Source organism: Sus scrofa, chromosome 12 (assembly GCF_000003025.6).
Source record: "Sus scrofa isolate TJ Tabasco breed Duroc chromosome 12, Sscrofa11.1, whole genome shotgun sequence".
NCBI lineage: Eukaryota > Metazoa > Chordata > Mammalia > Artiodactyla > Suidae > Sus > Sus scrofa.
The window spans coordinates 16,139,174-16,157,829 of record NC_010454.4 but is presented as its reverse complement, the minus strand read 5'-3'; the positions used below and the strand labels follow the sequence as shown (position 1 = coordinate 16,157,829).

The 18,656-nt window shown below is 41.3% G+C and overlaps 1 protein-coding gene across 9 annotated transcripts in view; it reads left to right on the top strand.

Annotated features, from left to right (window-relative positions):
* TLK2 (tousled like kinase 2) overlaps nt 1–18,656 on the top strand; it is a 127,394-nt gene that overhangs the window by 98,813 nt on the left and 9,925 nt on the right. For all 9 annotated transcript variants that reach the window (XM_021068152.1, XM_021068148.1, XM_021068145.1 and 6 more), the window contains 5 exons: nt 911–992; nt 6,582–6,673; nt 11,845–11,934; nt 15,985–16,154; nt 17,356–17,494. In XM_021068152.1, the coding sequence (XP_020923811.1) occupies nt 911–992; nt 6,582–6,673; nt 11,845–11,934; nt 15,985–16,154; nt 17,356–17,494 (573 nt within the window). The remainder of the gene's footprint in view (nt 1–910; nt 993–6,581; nt 6,674–11,844; nt 11,935–15,984; nt 16,155–17,355; nt 17,495–18,656) is intronic.

The following is an 18,656-nucleotide window of genomic DNA, read 5'->3' as shown; positions in this document are numbered from 1 at the left end:
ACTCTCTCTTTGTGTCAAGTGGAGTGTAAGTGCCCTTACATTTTGTCCCTTAATCATCATAGTAGCCTAATGGGGTGGTCGCCTTCAATATGTAGATCTGGAAACTGCCTTGGAGAAATTAAGTTAACTTGACCAGGGCCTGATGTGATCAAAGAGTTGAAACATGAATCTGAAAACCAAAACCCAAACCAAAAACCCCCCGTGAATCTGACTCCAAAGCTAACCACCATGCAGTAATGTCACTTCTTTCCACATGCATTACTGCTGTCTCAAATAATTTCGGGGTTATTAGTGAGGCTGATCAGGAATTATGTAGAAATAGCATAAAAGTTACTTTTGCCACAATCTCTCATTTCTTTGTCTTATTGTTAGAAAATGATACAAGGTGGCATCCCCTATGGGAAAAACAGTTGTATCATGAAAACTTAAAGAAAGAAAATGAGTCCACATAGAACATATGACTCACTTTATAATGTAATTTGTATTTAAGGCCATGTAAACTATCTTGAAAATGTAATGAATGGCAGGAGCATGTGGTTCTTGAATGTTTAGAGGACCCCTGTAGCACGTTTGAAAATCCCTGATCCGTGTATGGTCTGCCCCCATCCCCACACTTTGTAGCAGGGCAGAAAGCAAAGGAAGTCAACAGAGGTCGCTGGTCTGATTGTGACTGTGCTGAGACTGGCACCTGTGTGTTGTGACTCCATAATTCATTGTACTTAGGCTGATTCCTTGCACTGTAGAACTTACTTTACGCTCAGAATTGGATGTGTTGGTGATAATTGCCAAACTGTTGGCAGCAGCTGTAATCATGTAAACATGTTAGATATCCTGGAAATTTTGCAAACATGGAAAATTGTGTAGTCCTTGACCTCAAGATGTTATTGCTATCTATCCCCTGTTTCCACAGATTTAAAGACCATCCAACGCTAAATGACAGATATTTGTTGTTACATCTTTTGGGTAGAGGAGGTTTCAGTGAAGTTTACAAGGTAAGTATGAGGAACTGGGTATAGAGACTGAGGGTTAAATTACTGCTTATTATCAACTTGGAGAATATTTAGAATCATGGTAACTGTGGGTTGGTATTTATTGGTTGAAATTAAGGTACTTTGAGAACATGTATCTTTGGGAGAACTACTTCCGATAAACTGAAGTGACTAAGCAGACTACAGTGTTTTACCCTGTTTTCAAGTTTGAGAAGTAAATAGTTATAGTTTGTTTTTTGAATAGAAAGGGAAAAACGCCACCCATTTCTGGGTAATGGAATTACAGTGATTTTTATTCTAGTTTTGTACTTCCTGCCTCATCTCTATTTGTTAGAAATAAGTGTTAGCTTTATTTTCATAAGTTTTTGTTTTTGTTTTGTTTTTAAATAAAATAGATGTGTTAAAGTTAATTCTTTGAAAGCTTGGTTTTCTTTTTAATATGTTCTCATCTTCTTAGAGTGTTTAGTAGCACTGGCATTCTGAAGGCGTGTCCTGGCTTAGAGTGCTTCATTCGGGCCAGCAAAGTAAAGACTCCTTGGCCTTCAGTTGACTTTCCCTAAATGGGGAATTCAGCATTTTTTTTTTTTTTTTTTTTTTTAAGGGCCGCACCTTTGGCATATGGAGGTTCCCACGCTAGGGGTCTAATCGGAGCTGTAGCTGCCACAACCACAGCAACGCCAGATCGGAGCTGTGTCTGCGGCCTACACCACAGCTCATGGCAATGCCGGATCCTTAAAACCACTGAGCGAGACCAGGGTTTGAACCAGTGTCCTCATGGATGCTAGTCAGATTCGTCCACTGAGCCTGACGGGAACTTCCAGCATGTTTTAAATATAGCTCTAGATACATAACACATTCACCAGCCACTGCCTGGTGGGCAGTTTCTCTGGATGTTTCTGGCATCTGGCTTTTAAATGCTGAATTGTTGTCTTAGGTGGGCTTTACCACATGGCCCTTGTGGTAAAGGGGAGTCACTCCCTCTTTTCCATGGTTAGCCTTCACTGTTATGACTTTATGACATTATGCCCATATGGGAAATCTTTTTTTTTTTTTTTTCCTTTTTGCCTTTTTGCCTTTTCTAGGTTCCCAGGCTAGGGGTCCAGTCGGAGCTGTAGCTGCCAGCCTACACCAAAGCCACAGTAACGCGGGATCTGAGCTGCGTCTGTGACTTACACGACAGCTCATGGCAACGCCGGATCCTTAACCCACTGAGCAAGGGCAGGGATCAAACCCGTGACCTCATGGTTCCTAGTCGGATTCATTAACCACTGCGCCACAACAGGAACTCCTGGCAAATCCTTTGAGTAAAATAGTTTTTATTTCAGATAAAAACACTAAAAGCTAGTTCTATTTCCCCCTTTTTATGCTAGTTTTTTATTATGTATGCATAAAATTTGCCATTTTAACATTTAAGTGTACCATTCATTGGTATTAAGTACATTCATGGTGTTGTTAAAAACTGTCATTACTATCTATTCCCAGAACTATAATATTACTTCTTAGGTACTCCTGGGTTTGATTTTTTTTTTTTTTTTTAGTAATTTGCTCATATTGTTAATTTGTGTTCATAAGTGTAACTGGCTCACGGTTGTCTTTGTGTGCGAACAACATTTTCTAGCTTTAACACCATAGTTATCCTAGAATGAGTTGTGAAATCTCGCTTTTACTGTGTTCTGAAATGTTTTGCATTACATACTACTTAAAAAGTTGTTAGAGCTGAATCATAAAAAGTTACCTGGGTAGGTGTCCTTTTAGAGGAAAACTACTTGACAGCCTTTTCAGTTCCTTCTGCAAATATTGATCTTCCCCTTCTTAGTTTTGGTAAATTAATTTTTTTCTGAGACATCACCCTATTTTCATTTTGATTTAAAAATATCACTCAGGAGTTCCCATTGTGGCTCAGCTGGTTAAGAATCAGACTAGCATCCATGAGGATTTGGGTTTGATCCTTGGCCTTGCTTAGTGGGTTAAGGATCTGGCTTTGCCATGAGCTGTGGGTAGGTCACAGATGCAGCTCACATCCTGTGTTGCTGTGACTGTGGTGTAGGCCAACAGCTGCAGCAAGGATTTTACTCCTACCCTGGAAACTTCCATATGCTGCAGGTGCAGACATAAAAAAAGCCAAGAAAATTAAAATAAATAAAAAATAAGATACCATCCATACCTTAGTTATTTCTTTTCTCTTCTTTTCTTTTGGTCTTTTTAGGGCTACAACTGTGGCATTTGGAAGTTCCCAGGCTAGGGGTCTAATCAGAGCTGCACCTGCCGACCCTCACCACAGCCACAGCAACACTGGGTCCTTAATCTACTTAGCGAGGCTGGAATCTAACCCAAGTCCTCATGCATACTAGTCAGGTTTGTTATTGCTGAGCCACAATGGGAACTCCTGTACCTTAGTTATTTCTTTTTTCTTATGAAATGTTTATTTTTGAATCTCTTAACTGATAGGCCAGGGATTAGTCAATGTTTCTTTTTTCCTTAAAGGATTAACTTTTTTATTTTTGTTGATCATATTTACTGTTTGATTTGTGTTCATTCTTTTTGGCCATGCGTGCGGCACATGGAGGTTCCCAGGCCAAGGATCAGACCTATGCTGTAGTGACAATGTTAGATCCATAACCCCCTGCACCACAAGGGAACTCCTGATTTGTTTTCTCTTTCATTAACTTTTGCTTTCAAGCCTTCCCTCTTTCTGCTTTCTTTGTTTTGATTTGTTTTCTTCCTTTCCCCCCCTCCCCTTCTTCCCTTCCTTCCTTCTTCTCTTCCTCCCTTTCTTAGTGGCTGCTCCCACGGCACATGGAAGTTCCTGGGCCAATTTGAACGGCAGATTCAACGTACACCACAGCTGCAGCAATGCCAGATCCTTTAACCCACTGCTCTGGGCCGAGGATTGAACCTGTGCCTCTGCAGCAACCTGAGCCTTTGCAGTTGGATTCTGAACCCACTGTGCCATAGTAGAAACTGCTTGTTTTTATTCTTGAATCACATGCTTAATTTTTTCCTTTTGGTAATTTAAAAACGTGTGATAAAAAATGTATAACATAAAATTTACCAACTTAGTGCTTTTAACTGTTTGGTTCAGTTGCATTAGTTACATGCGTGTTGTGAAACAGATCAGAACTTTTCATCTTGTAAAACTGAAGCTCTAACCTCTAATCAACAACTCTTTCCTCAGCCACTGGTAACCACCAGTCTATTTTCTGTTTTTATTAGTTTGATTACTTTTAGTTACCTCATAGGCATGGAATCACACAGTGTTTATCTTTTTGTGACTTTTTTTTTTTTTTTTTTTTTTTTTTTTTTTTGCCTTTTCTAGGGCCGTGCTCGTGGCATATAGAGGTTCCCAGGCTAGGGGTCCAATTGGAGCTACAGCTGCCAGCCTATGCCAGAGCCATAGCAACGTGGGATCCAAGCCAGGTCTGCGACCTACACCATAGCTCACGGCAATGTCGGATCCTTAATCCACTGAGCGAGGCCATCAAACCTGCATCCTCCTGGATGCTAGTCAGATTTGTTAACCACTGTGCCACGATGGGAACTCCACTGTTCCTTTTTCTAAAAAAATCATCTCAGAAATTGATTCTTGGTACTTCCTGTGATTTCTTCATCCTATTATTTCCTAATATATTTAACACTTGTGAAATCTAGATGCTTCTTACAATGATGTGTCCATTAATGTAGTTCTTTTCCTGTTCTCCATTCTCCAAAAGCTCTTCTTAAATCTGTGGTGGATTACAGTGTCTTAGATTCAGAAATACAATTTGGTAACTGGAGAAAACGATACTTAGAGTTCGCTAGTGCTTTTACAAATTAGGTGGTGTGTAATCTGGCTTTTAATAGCTTGAAAAGGTTCTGTATTATAAAGCCTTGGTGGTATCCATGTGTACTGGTGGACTTCAGCTCTCTAAGAAAAACAGAGTTCAGAAGTTCCCATTTCTGTGAAATATTACTTTATTTGAATTAGGTGGTTTTCCTTTTTTTCTTTTTCTTTTTAGGGCTGTACTCACAGCAGATGGAAGTTCCCAGGCTGGGGGTCAAATCAGAGCTGCACCTGCCGACCTATACCACAGCCACAGCAACACTGGGTCCTTAACCCACTGAGCAAGGCCAGGGATCGAACCCAAGTCCTCGTGCGTATTAGTTGGGTTCATTACCACGAGCCACAATGGGAACTCCTAAATTAAATGGTTTTTATATTTTGAAAAATACTGGTTTAAATTTAGTATAAATTCAAAGTGTCTTTTATGAGCAGCCTTCTCTTGTATCCTGTGCTTTCCTAGAGGTAGTTTATGTTTTAAAATGTCTGTAGAGGAGTTCCTGTCATGGCTTAGCGGAAATGAATCTGACTAGCATCCATGAGGATGCAGGTTCGATCCTTGGCCTCACTCAGTGGGTTAAGGATCCGGCGTTGCCGTGATCGCTGGTATAGGTCACAGACATAGCTTGGATCAGCCGGCGTTGCTGTGGCTGTGGTATAGGCCAGAAGCTGCAGCTCCAGTTTCACCCCTCGAGTAGAAACCTTCATATGCCTCGGGCGTGCCCCCCTCCCCAAAAAGTCTAGAACAGTAACCACCACTGTTCATGGACTGTGTACCCTGTGCCTGTTGCCTTCATCTGCTCATTCATTTGCGGAAAATTGGCAGATAGGTGGTAATAGTGTTGCAACTGAAGTAGTAAATTTTTTAATGAGCTATAAATCCTAGGAAAATCTATTCATTCTAAAGGAGTTCCTCAATACATTCTTTTGTAAAGGGAAAATCTCTTGTATTAAAGTGCTACTTACTTTATCAAATGGTGGTTTATAACCAGGCATCCTGAAAACCCATCTGTTACTTTTTTTCAATCCCATAATGTAGCACGACCTCCTAGCTGATGTGGAATTTGGAGCAGTGGTGGTCTTTGGAGAAAGCATGTCCCTTTCTTTGGACAGGGCTGGAGAAGTGACTTGGTCTGGCGAACTTCAGACATTGTTGGGATCAAAAACTACTTTTTATATACCCAGCATATAATAAGGGTGGGGTTAAAGGCAGGGCTGGTTTTTTCTTTTGTTTTGGTTTCTGTTTTTATAAACGCAGTGTAACAAATTACAAAGTTAATTTCTTAACAAATGTGGCAAAGAGGTGTATCCTCAGGGGTTGTTTCTCCAGGAGGTAGATAGTCTGTGTTCCTCCAATTTCAGAAGTGGCGGGATGTTGAAGAGTGTCGAGTCCTGGTGTCAGCCGAGGGACGAGAGCCAGCCTAGCCCATCTAGGGGAGAGGGGTCCTCAGTAGCATAGACGATGTCCAGAAACGGAATTGTTTGGAAGTGACTATTACAGCATGGGTTGTCTTTCTGTTTGTGGTATATGCTTGGTTTTAGTTTCTAAACCTCTTGGTGCCAGTGTGTCTGGAGACTTCTAAATTATCTGATCACAAGTTTCAAGAAAGATGATTACAACTTTGAAACAAGTGTGTGTTGTGTTGTCCACTCTTGTTATTTAATAATGCCTTTTGAACTTTGAGTAAGTTGCTTTGTTAAACAGAAGCTTCAAGTCAGTTGCCTGTATTGTTGTTAGCATTATCCAGAATATAATTTATTCCTTTTCTTTATAGGCATTTGATCTAACAGAACAAAGATATGTAGCTGTGAAAATTCACCAGTTAAATAAAAACTGGAGAGATGAGAAAAAGGAGAATTACCACAAGTAAGTGATATCAGAATGTCTGATTTTTCAATGTTTGGTATTAATAGCTGTCGTTCGAGCACTGTGTTAATTAAGAGCCTTACATGCATTATTGATGTTGTTTCATTTAATCCTTATAACTGTCCCAGGAGAGTGAATAAACTTTCCGTTTTCCTGGTGAGGAAACTGATGCTTAGAGGATTTGAGTAACAGTTAAATGGCTGAGCTAGTATTTAAATCTGAATGTCCCTTAATCCAAAGCTGCTGCTTTGAACCTTCTCCTTCCATTGTATGTCTAAAATTAGCTATAATAAACAAGTAAAGTCTCAAAAATTATTGTTGCTTTTCTGTAGAAACCACGCAAGAGTGTTTTTTAGTGATCTAGGGACCCCGGGAGGCTTCTGGCGGGGCTTTTTCTGGGGCTTTAGTTATCTCATTGTAGAGGAGATAGCAGGCACACGGAGTGGCTGGGGGATGCTTGTTTGACGTGTGCAGTTCTTTGGTGCCATGCCTGCCCACCCGCACCCGTTATACTTGGCCCATCTCAAAATTCTTGGTCTTCACTGTCATGCTTCCTGTGCATTCCTTTGTTCAGAATGCTGCTAGTGGTGGCCCTTATCTGCACTTGGGGTTGTGGGTGAGAGGGTGACTTCTTGAGAATGCATGTTATTCCATGTGCAGGTGTGGATTTTCTTTGTTCCACTAATGTCAGGCTTTACCTGTTTTCCTGCTGAGCTTCAGAACATTGGAGTTTGTGGCTCATTTGTTTTGAATGCCACGTCGACCTAATTTACCATTAGCATTCCCCCCCCTCCACCCCAGCTTCGTATTGTTCCTTATTGTAGCTGTAAGCACTGCAGTACACATGTCCTACCCCTGAAAGGAGGAGACAGCCCCTTTTGATATAAAGCAGTCTACCTCCTTTATTTAGAAACTGTTTTGCTTTTTTCTTATAAATAGTACTTTGGAGGGACAAAAGTGGTGGGCTTGGAAATAAGTAGGCTTTTAGTTGGCTTCTAAATCTCAACAGGAAAATACAACATTTCTGTATCATCAACCCGTTCTTGAGGCCTAGAGCAAGGCAAGTCTTGGTTTGTACCTGCTGTTCATCAGGGACCCAGGAACTCTTGATACTCCGTGCACTTTGGCGGCAGCGCTCAGCACTGGAGGAGTGTGGGTGCCTTTAGCGTTGAGAGAAATAGGGCTTCGAAGAGGTAGGAAAAGGGATGATGTGTACTCTACGCATGGCCCCCGCATGTGTCCCTTCTGTGACAAGCAGCTGCAGTCCAAATGCTTCTGAGGAGCAGTTACGTTCTTATAAGTACATTCCAGGCACTTGACATGCAGGGACGAACAGCATGCTGCAGTGAATGCCAGGGAGCTCTTCAGAGAAGGAACCCACATGTTGGTCTGTCCAGTTTGAGAAATGGTGAGAAATGTCCTCATTATATTGAGACTCTTGAAGTACCTGAGGGCATAGGAACAGTTCCTGCATCTCTTTAAAAAGGCCCTTCAGCTCTCCTTGGAGCCTGCTCTGCACTTTATTGTGCACTGCCCGCTCCAACCAGTTGACTCTATAAGGGATCAACCTTGGTCAACCTTGAAAGAGAGATTTGTATGTATTTTGCTTAGTCTTCGTGTCCGGCTTTTAGGCTGATCTTAAAGAGAACTCTGGTGTCTAATACTGTTGTAACTGCACGCAGGGGTTCTGTTCACCCTAGCCTTTTGAAGCAGCAGGGATTGAATGCAGGACCATGCAATCTCCTTGACACATTTGACAAGTTGTTTGAGTCCTGGTGGGTGTGGTTTGGGTGTCTGTTCTTATTTGTCTACCAAACGGAGTCATTGTGAAGGGGATAGTCTCATTTTTCTGAGTTCTTTACTGGTTCGGCTTAGGTTCACAGTGGTGCCTCCCTACTCTTTGTTTCCTCCCTGGAGGTGAGAGTTGTGCACCTGAGCACTTTCTGTGGAGCCATCTGGGCAGGAGCCATTTCCCAGGTGACAAATACACTGAGGAGGGGTGTGCAGAGTTTTTGTGACTTCCATTCATCCCTGAGAGGAAATACTTAAGCATTTCCACCTTTCCTTGACAGACTTTGCTTGCTAAGTGATACAAAATCATACTGTTGAATTTCAGGCTACAGATAATAGTGAATTAGAAAAATGTTATTTAACTACCTTGAACTTAAATTAAAGAGGCTTATATGAGGCACATAACAGATTTTAGAGGTACTTCAAAAATTCAGTGTTGAGCTGAGAAGTAGTATACTTTAGTGTTGTGGTAACATTATAAAATGTGAAAATGCTACTATTACCCTTCAGAGTAAGGCCTTTTGATTGCTTCCTCTTTGTGGTGATAACTTCCAAGTCCCATCTGGAATCAAGACATTTATTAGGGTAAAAAAGAAGGAAAAATTCAAAGAAAGTAAAATATTGTTGTAGGTTTATTTTTGAGTTCTATACTGTATCCCCTCTCCTCTCATTTCCCCACAAACAAATAGAAAGTAAACTAATTGTTTTACATTTGCATTGTTAAAGCATTGATAGGTATTACTCTATTTCTTCAACTCCCCAAAGTAACATATTAAAAACTTTACAGTAGGAAAAATTTCATACAAAGCTGTCCACAGAAATAATTATATCTGGAGTAGTTAGTATGCTCTTGTATGATACTCTTTGCTAATTTTCTAGGATAAAATCATTGAGGGTCTAAATATCCACTTAAAGTAAAAGACTGATATTTTAGGGGATAAGTTTCTTCCAGTTTCCTGTTAAGTTTCTGTATTTACAGTACATTAATCCCTTGGATGCTTAATTGAAAGTTGAACATGTGGAGCAAAGCCCCTGCCTTGCCTAAAGACTCATGAGAAAAGGCCTTAGAGCCACTGAGGGAGTGCTTTCAGTGACACACAGAAAGTTTTCTTAATTGGTGAAGACTTTGACTCTTCCTTTTTTTTTTTTTTTTTGTCTTTTTGCTATTTCTTTGGGCCGCTCCCACGGCATATGGAGGTTCCCAGGCTAGGGGTCGAATTGGGGCCACTGGCCTACGCCAGAGCCACAGCAGCGCAAGATCCGAGCCGCATCTGCGACCTACACCACAGCTCACGGCAATGCCCGATCGTTAACCCACTGAGCAAGGGCAGGGACCGAACCCGCAACCTCATGGTTCCTAGTCGGATTCGTTAACCACTGTGCCACGACGGGAACTCCTGACTCTTCCTTTGATTCATAATTTTTGCCTCCTTTATTTTTCTGTATATTCTCTACCTCGATGGTACATTTCATTTGTGAAATGCGCAAAATCAAACCTTTTTTGATTATTTTTAAAACACCCAGAGCAGGAAGTGTTCTAATACTGCCCTGTCTCAGTGCTGGCAAGTCTTGTCTTTTCAGAGAGACACCAAGATGCTGGTGAAATAAAGCATTAGAAGAAGCAAAAACTGCCAGAATTATGGCAGCTTGAAAAATGAGCCTAACCAAAGTTTCCATAGGGGAAAAACATTTAATTACTTTTAGATTCCTTTTATATTCCTATTTCTCCCCTCTCCCCTCCCAAATTGTTCCTCAGCCTTTTTTTTTTTTTTTAAGGGCCACACTGAGGCATATGGAAGTTCCCAGGCTAGGGATCAAATCAGAACTGCAGCTGCCAGCCTACACTACAGCCATAGCAACTTGGGATCTGAGCTACATCTGTGACCTACACTACAGCTCACTCACGGCTGGATCCTTAACCCACTGAGTAAGGCCAGGGATCAAACCTGCATCCTCATGGATACTAGTCGGGTTCATTACTGCTGAGCCACAGTGGGAACTCCCCTTAGCTTTTCTTTGGTTGAATATTTTTTGTATATTTTTGACATTGCTAGAATATACTAATTTCAGAAAACATCACTTTTTTTGTTTGTTTTATTGTTCCACACTATTGGAAGTTTCTCTTCTCTCTTTCTCTCTCTTTTTTTTTTTTTGGTCTTTTAGGGCCACACCTGCAGCATATGGAGATTCCCAGGCTAGGGGTTGAATTGAAGCTGTAGCTGCAGGCCTGCGCCAGAGCCACAGCAACACTGGATCTGAGCCAAAGTCTGTGACCTACACCACCGCTCACGGCAACGCCAGATCCTTAACCCACTGAGCAAGGCCAGGGATCAAACCTGCGTCCTCATGGATGTTAGTCAGATTCATTAACCACTGAGCCACGACGGGAACTCCAAAGGTTTCTCTATTCTGACTCTTGCCTTACAACAAAGTATCCCAAATAAATGATGTTAGAGTACTTAAAATATATAATATCCTATTACTATCTTTGTAAATAGGAACTAAATGTTCTTTAAAAATTCACTGTATAAATATGTTAGATTATATAGTACATTTTTATTCCTAATCTTAGTAAATAATTTTAAATTGGAAAAATACTAAAAGATGTTAGTACATACATATAAATTCTGGTTCTAAGAAAACTAGGGGTTCCGCAATTTCAAACTCCTTTATCAGGTTAACATTTTCTTAGAAGAAATAAAGCTGATAGTCCTTTAAATTCTTTTTGTAAGGAGTAAGTTTTAAAAAAACAAATACAAAGCATTGCTGACTGTCTTATCTAACTGGTAATCCTTTTACCCGATGAGTTTACGTACTAAAAATGATCCCCTTGATGTAACCCCAGGATATAAACATTTATAGATAGAAAGTGTCAGCTTTAGAAGCTCCTGCTGTGGGGCAACGGGGTGGGCAGTGTCTCTGCAGCACCAGGACACAGCTTCAGTCCCCAGCCAGCACAGTGGGCTAAAGGATCCGACATTGCTGGAGCTGTGGCTTGGATCTGATCCCTGGCCTGGGAACTCCATATGCCTCAGAGTGGCCAAAAAAAGAAAAAGAAAAGAAAGTATTAGCTTTAGAGGAGAGGAAAAAACACTGTCTTTATCATTTTTAAAGCTCTGATATTTGGGTGTAAATATAAAAGAGGTGATATGGTCATAGAATGAACTTGAAAGGGATAAAAGGTTAGAACCTGCTACTTTCTCCGCAGCTTGGTAGATCTGGTAGAGCAAATGGATGCGGTAAGATGAGGGGACTAGATGGACCTGAATGGAATGAATACGCAAGAACAATGGAAAAGTAAGAATATTCAGGAGTATCCTGGAGGAGTTCTAAGAGACAGGCCCAAAGTACACAATGTTAATTTTCTGTTTTGTTTACAGGCATGCATGTAGGGAATACCGGATTCACAAAGAACTGGATCATCCCAGAATAGTTAAGCTGTATGATTACTTTTCACTGGACACTGACTCGTAAGTGCTGTGCCATTTTAGCTTAGAAGAAAATATTATTTTGTTACAGTGTTATAGTTAACATTATTATACAATGTGTTGACTACTCATGAAATAGAGTTTAAATATGGGTCTACCAAGGGGACCAGATATATTTATGGGCAGATCATCATATATGAATTCATATTTAGGCCAGAAAGACATCTCTTGGTCATAGGAGGTATGCAGCTATGTCCTGGTAAATGTTTAGCAGCCAGTTTGGTGAGAAGACAGAGAGGGCTAATTTGTAGTGTTTGCCAATTTCTCTGGTATAAATACTCTAAGCATGTCCAATAAAAATAAAAAAATAAATAAACAGAATAGCTTTATTGAGATTTAGTTGATCCATTTAAAAGTATACAATTCAGTGGTTTTTAGTACATTCATAGATATGTTGCGGCCATCACCATAGTCAATTTTAGAACATTTTCACCACCTTATGCTATCATTCTCGTATTCCTCTACCTTCCACCCCAAGCCCTAAGCAACCATTGATCTACTTTTTGTGTCTATGCATTTGCTATTCTGGACTTTGATATGAATGGATCATACAGTATGTGGATTTTTGTGACTGCCTTTCTTTTTATAACTGAATATATTCCATTATATGGATATACCACCTTTTGTTTGTCTGTTCGTCCTACCAACAGCTTAATAACCAGCTCACAAAATTCCTGCAAATTTAATTATCAGCTCTCAGCACCTGCCACATATTGGTGCCAGCATACCACCTAAAAGTACCAATCAAGAGAGTCTCTGCCCCACTCTGGAGACTCTGATAAACACTGACAGGCCTTTTAAAGTACCAGTAATGTGATTTTGTCATAGAATGAGAATGCTCTGTCTTAAAATACAGGTTCATAGGTTTATTAAGGATTTCAGTCCAGCTTCCCCCCCCCCCTTTTTTTTTTGCTTTTTAGGGGGGTACCCGCGGCATATAGAGGTTCTCAGGCTAGGGGTCGAATCGGAGCTACAGCTGCTGGCCTACACCATAGCCACAGCACACCAGATCCAAACCGTGTCTGCGATCTACATCACAGCTCACGGTGATGCTGGATCCTTCACCCACTGAGCGAGGCCAAGGATTGAACCCTCATCCTCATGGTTCCTAGTTGGATTTGTTTCCGCTGCTCCAGGACAGGAACTCCCCAGCCTTTTCATTTTGTAGGTGGAGATTTGAGGACCAGAAAAGTTAAATGACTTGTCTCAGATGAAATTTAGAAATATTTCATTCAGTATTTGGAAACATTTTCTCCGTAGGAGTCTGAACTGAGTCAGGAAAACATACTGAGGTCTGACCTTTCCCTCCCAGGGTATTTGGCCTGTTCCAGACAGCAGCTGTCTTAGAGACTGCTATGCAGAGAGCTGGCCCACATTTAGAAATTCATGCCTCCCCCCCACACCCCCATTAGAGTTCCTTGTGGCCTAAAGGTTAAGGATCCGGCATTGTCACTACTATGGCTGGGGTCGCTGATGTGACACGAGTTTGATCCTCAGCCTGGAAACTTTTGCATGCCAAAAGTTTGGGGTGGGGGGAGGAAAGAAAGAAATAGCCCCAGAAGGAGACCATAATTCCCTTTGGAAATATCCACTGAGAGATTTCCCCTTTCCAATGGGCACAGTCACGTGCATAGCACAGAGTGGGGTTCAGAAAAGTATCTAGAGAGCAGGTTTCTGCAGGGTGGCTTTACTGTTTTGCTTGGAGAAAGTTCCTTGAATACTAGGGAGGACATCCCCCTACTCCTAAATGTGAGTACAAAAATCATTTCAAAGACAAATACAATGATTTGGATTATCTGTTGTTTGGAATTGTATACAGACTTTTAACTAATCTGAGAAGTTGAATTGATTCTGTGCTCTTCTTGAGTTGTTTACATGCTGCTCAGGTTCGGCCAAAAAATAAAAAGTGAGATGATGTTTTCAGTTTTCATTTGGGTCAAAAATAAATTTACTGGAGTTCCTGCTGTGGTGCAATGGGATCGGCAGTGTCTCTGCAGCAGCAGCATGCAGGTTCCGTCCCCAGCTGGGCACAGTGGGTTAAAGGATCCCACATGGCTGCATTTGTGATGTAGGTCACAACTTTGGATCAGATCCGATCCCTCGTCTGGGAGCTCAATATGGCGTGGGGCAGCCAAAAAGGGAAAATAAATAATAAATTTACTAAGCATGAGAGTCTGTCTCAGATTTCAGCATCTCAAATCAGAGAATCTATAAGTTTTAGGCACATTTTCTCCAGTAAGGTTCTAGCATGCTAGGACATGCTGTGTTTTATAAGAAGCATAAGCTGTTGTTCAGTTTGGGGATCCTATAGGACTGTGTTCATTGCTCTGCTTTTTGAAGGCCTCAAATTGCTCACAGCCACATAGTGTTAGTCCTGAGCCTGTTTGCTCTCTGGCCTGCTTTTCACCTTTCCCTGTTCCATGTCTTATGTGAATTTGCCCTTGTAGGCTGTGTTTCTCAGCCTACTTTTTTTTTTTTTTTTTTTTTTTTGGTCATTAGGGTGCTTTGCTATTTGTTGTTCAGTGGAGTTCAGCCAATTGGAAGACAGAGGTGGTGGTGGGTGGAGACCCCTCCCTGCAGTTATGGTTCTAGGTTTCCTTCGTGACCCTGGTTCAGGTTGCACCACCTCCTCTCTCTTGGCCCTCTGGCCTTATTAGGTTGCTAATGATTTCCTGCTCTAGATGATTTCTGGGTGCTTACTGGCCACTTTTGTCTTCTCAGCTCTTCCATCTATGTGATCAGTTCCCTGGATTAAAGCCTCTCTTTTTTAAAATACTCAAGTAGTTTTTATTTCCTAGCTAGACCTGAGTCATAGCTTAGAAGAATTTAAAAAGTACTCATCACTCAGGAGACCTTAACTTCACCTTATAACTGCGGGTCATATTACGGGTCATGTGTCGGAAGATAGACACATGACCCGTAATGCCACAAAATTGTAGTTTTAAATCGGGCCTGTATGATAATGCTGATAGAAGTGAGAGAAAAAATCCGTTCTGTGTACTAATACATTTGTTAGACCTACAGATACTGTACTTTAAACAAGCTATTTTAGAAATTCCCGTCATGGCTCAGCAGGTTAAGAACCTGACTAGCATCCATGAGGACAAGGGTTTGATCCCTAGCCTCACTCAGTGGGTTAAGCATTCAGCGTTGCCGTGACTGTGGTGTAGGCTGGCAGCTACAGCTCTGATTGGACCCTTAGCCTGGGAACCTCCGTATGCTATGGGTGCGGCCCTAAAAAAGACAAAAATAAATAAGCTGTTTTATACCTTGTATGTTTAGCAAAGAGAAATTATAGAACTGTATGTGCCAGTCTGCCAGGAGAAAGGTAGTATGCAACCAGTTTCTGCTCACTGTCAGCACTTGGGCTCATAGAAGATGTTCGCAGCAAGAATTGTGTACTTAGTCATAATCTACTTGTTCAAAAATGGAGCATCGGAGTTCTGACTGTGGCTCAGCAAGTTGCAAACCCGACTAGTATCTATGAGGATATGGGTTTGATCCCTGGCCCCGCTCAGTGGATCTGGCATTGCCACAAGCTGCGGTGTAGGTTGCAGATGTGACTCAGATCTGATGTTGCTGTGGCTGTGGCGTGAGCTGGCAGCTGCAGCTCCTATTTGACCCCTAGCCTGGGAACTTCCATATACCTCAGATGTGGCTCTAAAAAAGTAAATAAAATAAAATGGAGCATCAAGTGCATAGTAAAGGAACCCCCCCCCCATTGTTGTTTAGTTTAAATATATTACAGTCCGTATTCTTGTCAGTATCACAGTCTGGATTCAGGAGAGGTATGCCCTGGGTGAGCTTTAGCAGAACAGGTTCACCGTCAAGATGTGAAGACTCTTGACCAGGAGAGTAAGTGCTTGTCTCCCTGTAACCCACTCAGGTAGCTAATACTGAATGAAGAATGGTATTTCAAGGAGCAAAGAAGAAAGAAGTAAGCTAATTACCTGACATCATTGGGGTTCATTTAGTTAGACTTAATCTACTTGATCTTATCCCACAGTCAAACGTTGGTTTTTTTGTCTTTAGGTTTTGTACAGTATTAGAATACTGTGAGGGAAATGATCTGGACTTCTACCTGAAACAGCACAAATTAATGTCGGAGAAGGAGGCTCGATCCATTATCATGCAGATTGTGAATGCTTTAAAGTATTTAAATGAAATAAAACCTCCCATCATACACTATGACCTCAAACCAGGTATGTCTGATTTTTAGGAGACAGTATTGGTAGTTTTTCTGTGGTCTTATAAGCTACTTAATTTTATAATGTTAGAGGATTTGGCAGGAGCAAAGAAGGCCTAACATCTGACTTTAAATTGCCTGGGTAGGTGTGGGAATAAGAGTCCTGGCCATGTAGCACTAAGTTAGGGTGGGTCCTGTTATGTTAAACACTCTGGAGAAACAATGCCCCATTAGAGCCAGGGCAGCTCGTGATGTCAGTCCAGTTAATAAAGAGCTGCTCTGGCAAGCTTGCTTTTGTTTTTTCCCATTACTCACACTACGCAGCAGCTCCTATACTCCACGTCTCTTTGATAAGTGCCCCCACATTAGCAACTTATTTTTGCACCTACGCCTTCCATTTCATTAAATTCTAAGCAGAGCTTTCTCTCTTTCCGTATGGGTAACTTCTAACTTTGATAGTCATTAGCAGAGTAGGAGCAGTTAGACTGCGTACTTCCGGTCTGTTGTTGGCATCTTCAGCTGTTGTTTAGAAATCTGCCTGTGTTCTCTGTAGACAGCTCCAACCAGTTGAGCTTGGGTGTTGGAAGATTCCCATTTACCTCCTGGTGGGCACAGTTAACTTTGTTTTCCCCTTTGATAGCCACATATTAAATCTCATTCTTCATTATTCTAAGGTAATTTAAATAACTAAAAAATTCATTACAAAGAAGTGATTTTTTAAAAGATGGCTATTGTATGACTGGGTTTTCTATCACTGAATTCAATACCTTTTCCCGCCCCAGGAGCTGTAGGTGGCACTGTGGTACTAGCTTAGATTCCCTTGTATATTTTCTTTGATTTCCACCCCCCTCAAAACTACTATTCCAAACATGGTGGTTTGAGATCCTTACTGAAAGTTCAGGTGAAACTTTCCCACTATTTTTGACCAACTATACAAGTGATATTTTACTTTGGCAAGTTAATTATTTTTTCCACTGCTCATAATGTTGGTTTTGGCACATTAAGCAGGTGGTTCTTGGAAAATAGAAGTTTACAGCCTGACACTTAAGACTCTCCCCTACCATCCAGAGTGCAGAAAGTTTCATTCCAGAGATTTAGATGTTCGCTATTATGTGCAAGAATTTGAGTTCGGTTGTCTCGTTCTTGTCTGTTATTACCTTGGATTTTTCTCTTAATTAGTAAGTCTCTTTTTATTCATGAAGATTTTATCTTTTTAGGTAATATTCTTTTAGTAAATGGTACAGCATGTGGAGAGATAAAAATCACAGATTTTGGTCTTTCCAAGATCATGGATGATGATAGCTACAATTCAGTGGATGGCATGGAGCTAACATCACAAGGTGCTGGTACTTATTGGTAGGTATCCAGGAGGTCTGTCAAGTTGGCTTATGGAGCGGTGGTGTTGGTAACTATTCATTAAATTGCATCCTATCTGCATACGCAAGAATGCTGTAAACTATAGTGGACTTGCCCTCTCCAAATATTAACTATCTTTTCAACAGTTTGACTCTTTGTATTTGCATTAATTTGTCTATATTTTTCTTTCTGTTCTTGAAAACCTGTATGGCCAGGTGTTGTGAGTTGTGTGTTTCCTTTATAGGTCTGGCTCTGCTGAGTAGATAGAGTGAGGTTGTTATTGTATATGTAAAGAATGGTCCTAGAAGTTCCCATTGTGGCTCAGCAGTAACAAACCTGATTAGCATCCGTGAGGATGTAGGTTTGATCCCTGGCCTTGCTCAGTGGGTTAAGGATCCAGCGTTGCTGTAGGTCACAGATGCAGCTCGGATCTTGCTTTGCTGTGGCTGTGGCGTGGGCCAGCAGTTGCAGCTCCAAGTTGACCCCCTAGCCTGGGAACTTCCATGTGCCACAGGTGTGGCCCTAAAAAGCAAAAAAAAAAAAAAGGAATAGCCCTAAATTCTTTTCAGTACAAATGCAGGTCTCTCTCTTCCTAAGTTAAGGGAATGAGGGATTTGTTTCTAGAGTTGTCTGAGCATGGTGGACTCTCAAGAACTAAGGAGTTGTGAAAATCAGGATATAAAATAACCATAGCATCCTGTGAAATCTAAATAGGGAAAAGTGAGCATGGTTTGCCAAGAAATTTATCGCTTCTTGCAGTCATGTTCTAAAAGGTTTCAAGCCACATTTCTTCCCATCTGTTGTCACTCATCTCCCCCAACCACCCTCCCCCAGCTAGCTGTACCTGCCTGTTCTGTTCCCTACCCTACTTCTGCCTTTTAATTACTTTTGACAGTGAGACCCATGCAAGATACCAGCAGCTCAGTCATTTGACTTTGTGATTATAAAGGTGTGTTAACAGAGCTCCTTTTTAAACTTCTGAGGTGGTAACACAAAGCCAGGCATTGGAATGTGTGATTCTAAAAATGGAGGAGCCTCGAGTAGCACTATGGGGGGGGGGGCAACATGTGCTGATAAACCCCAGGGTTATTTGGTCAGATCACTTATGTTTGAGGCTGGAGGGCCCTGGCTCTTAGCAGATCATTGCCTGTCTGGGAAAGCA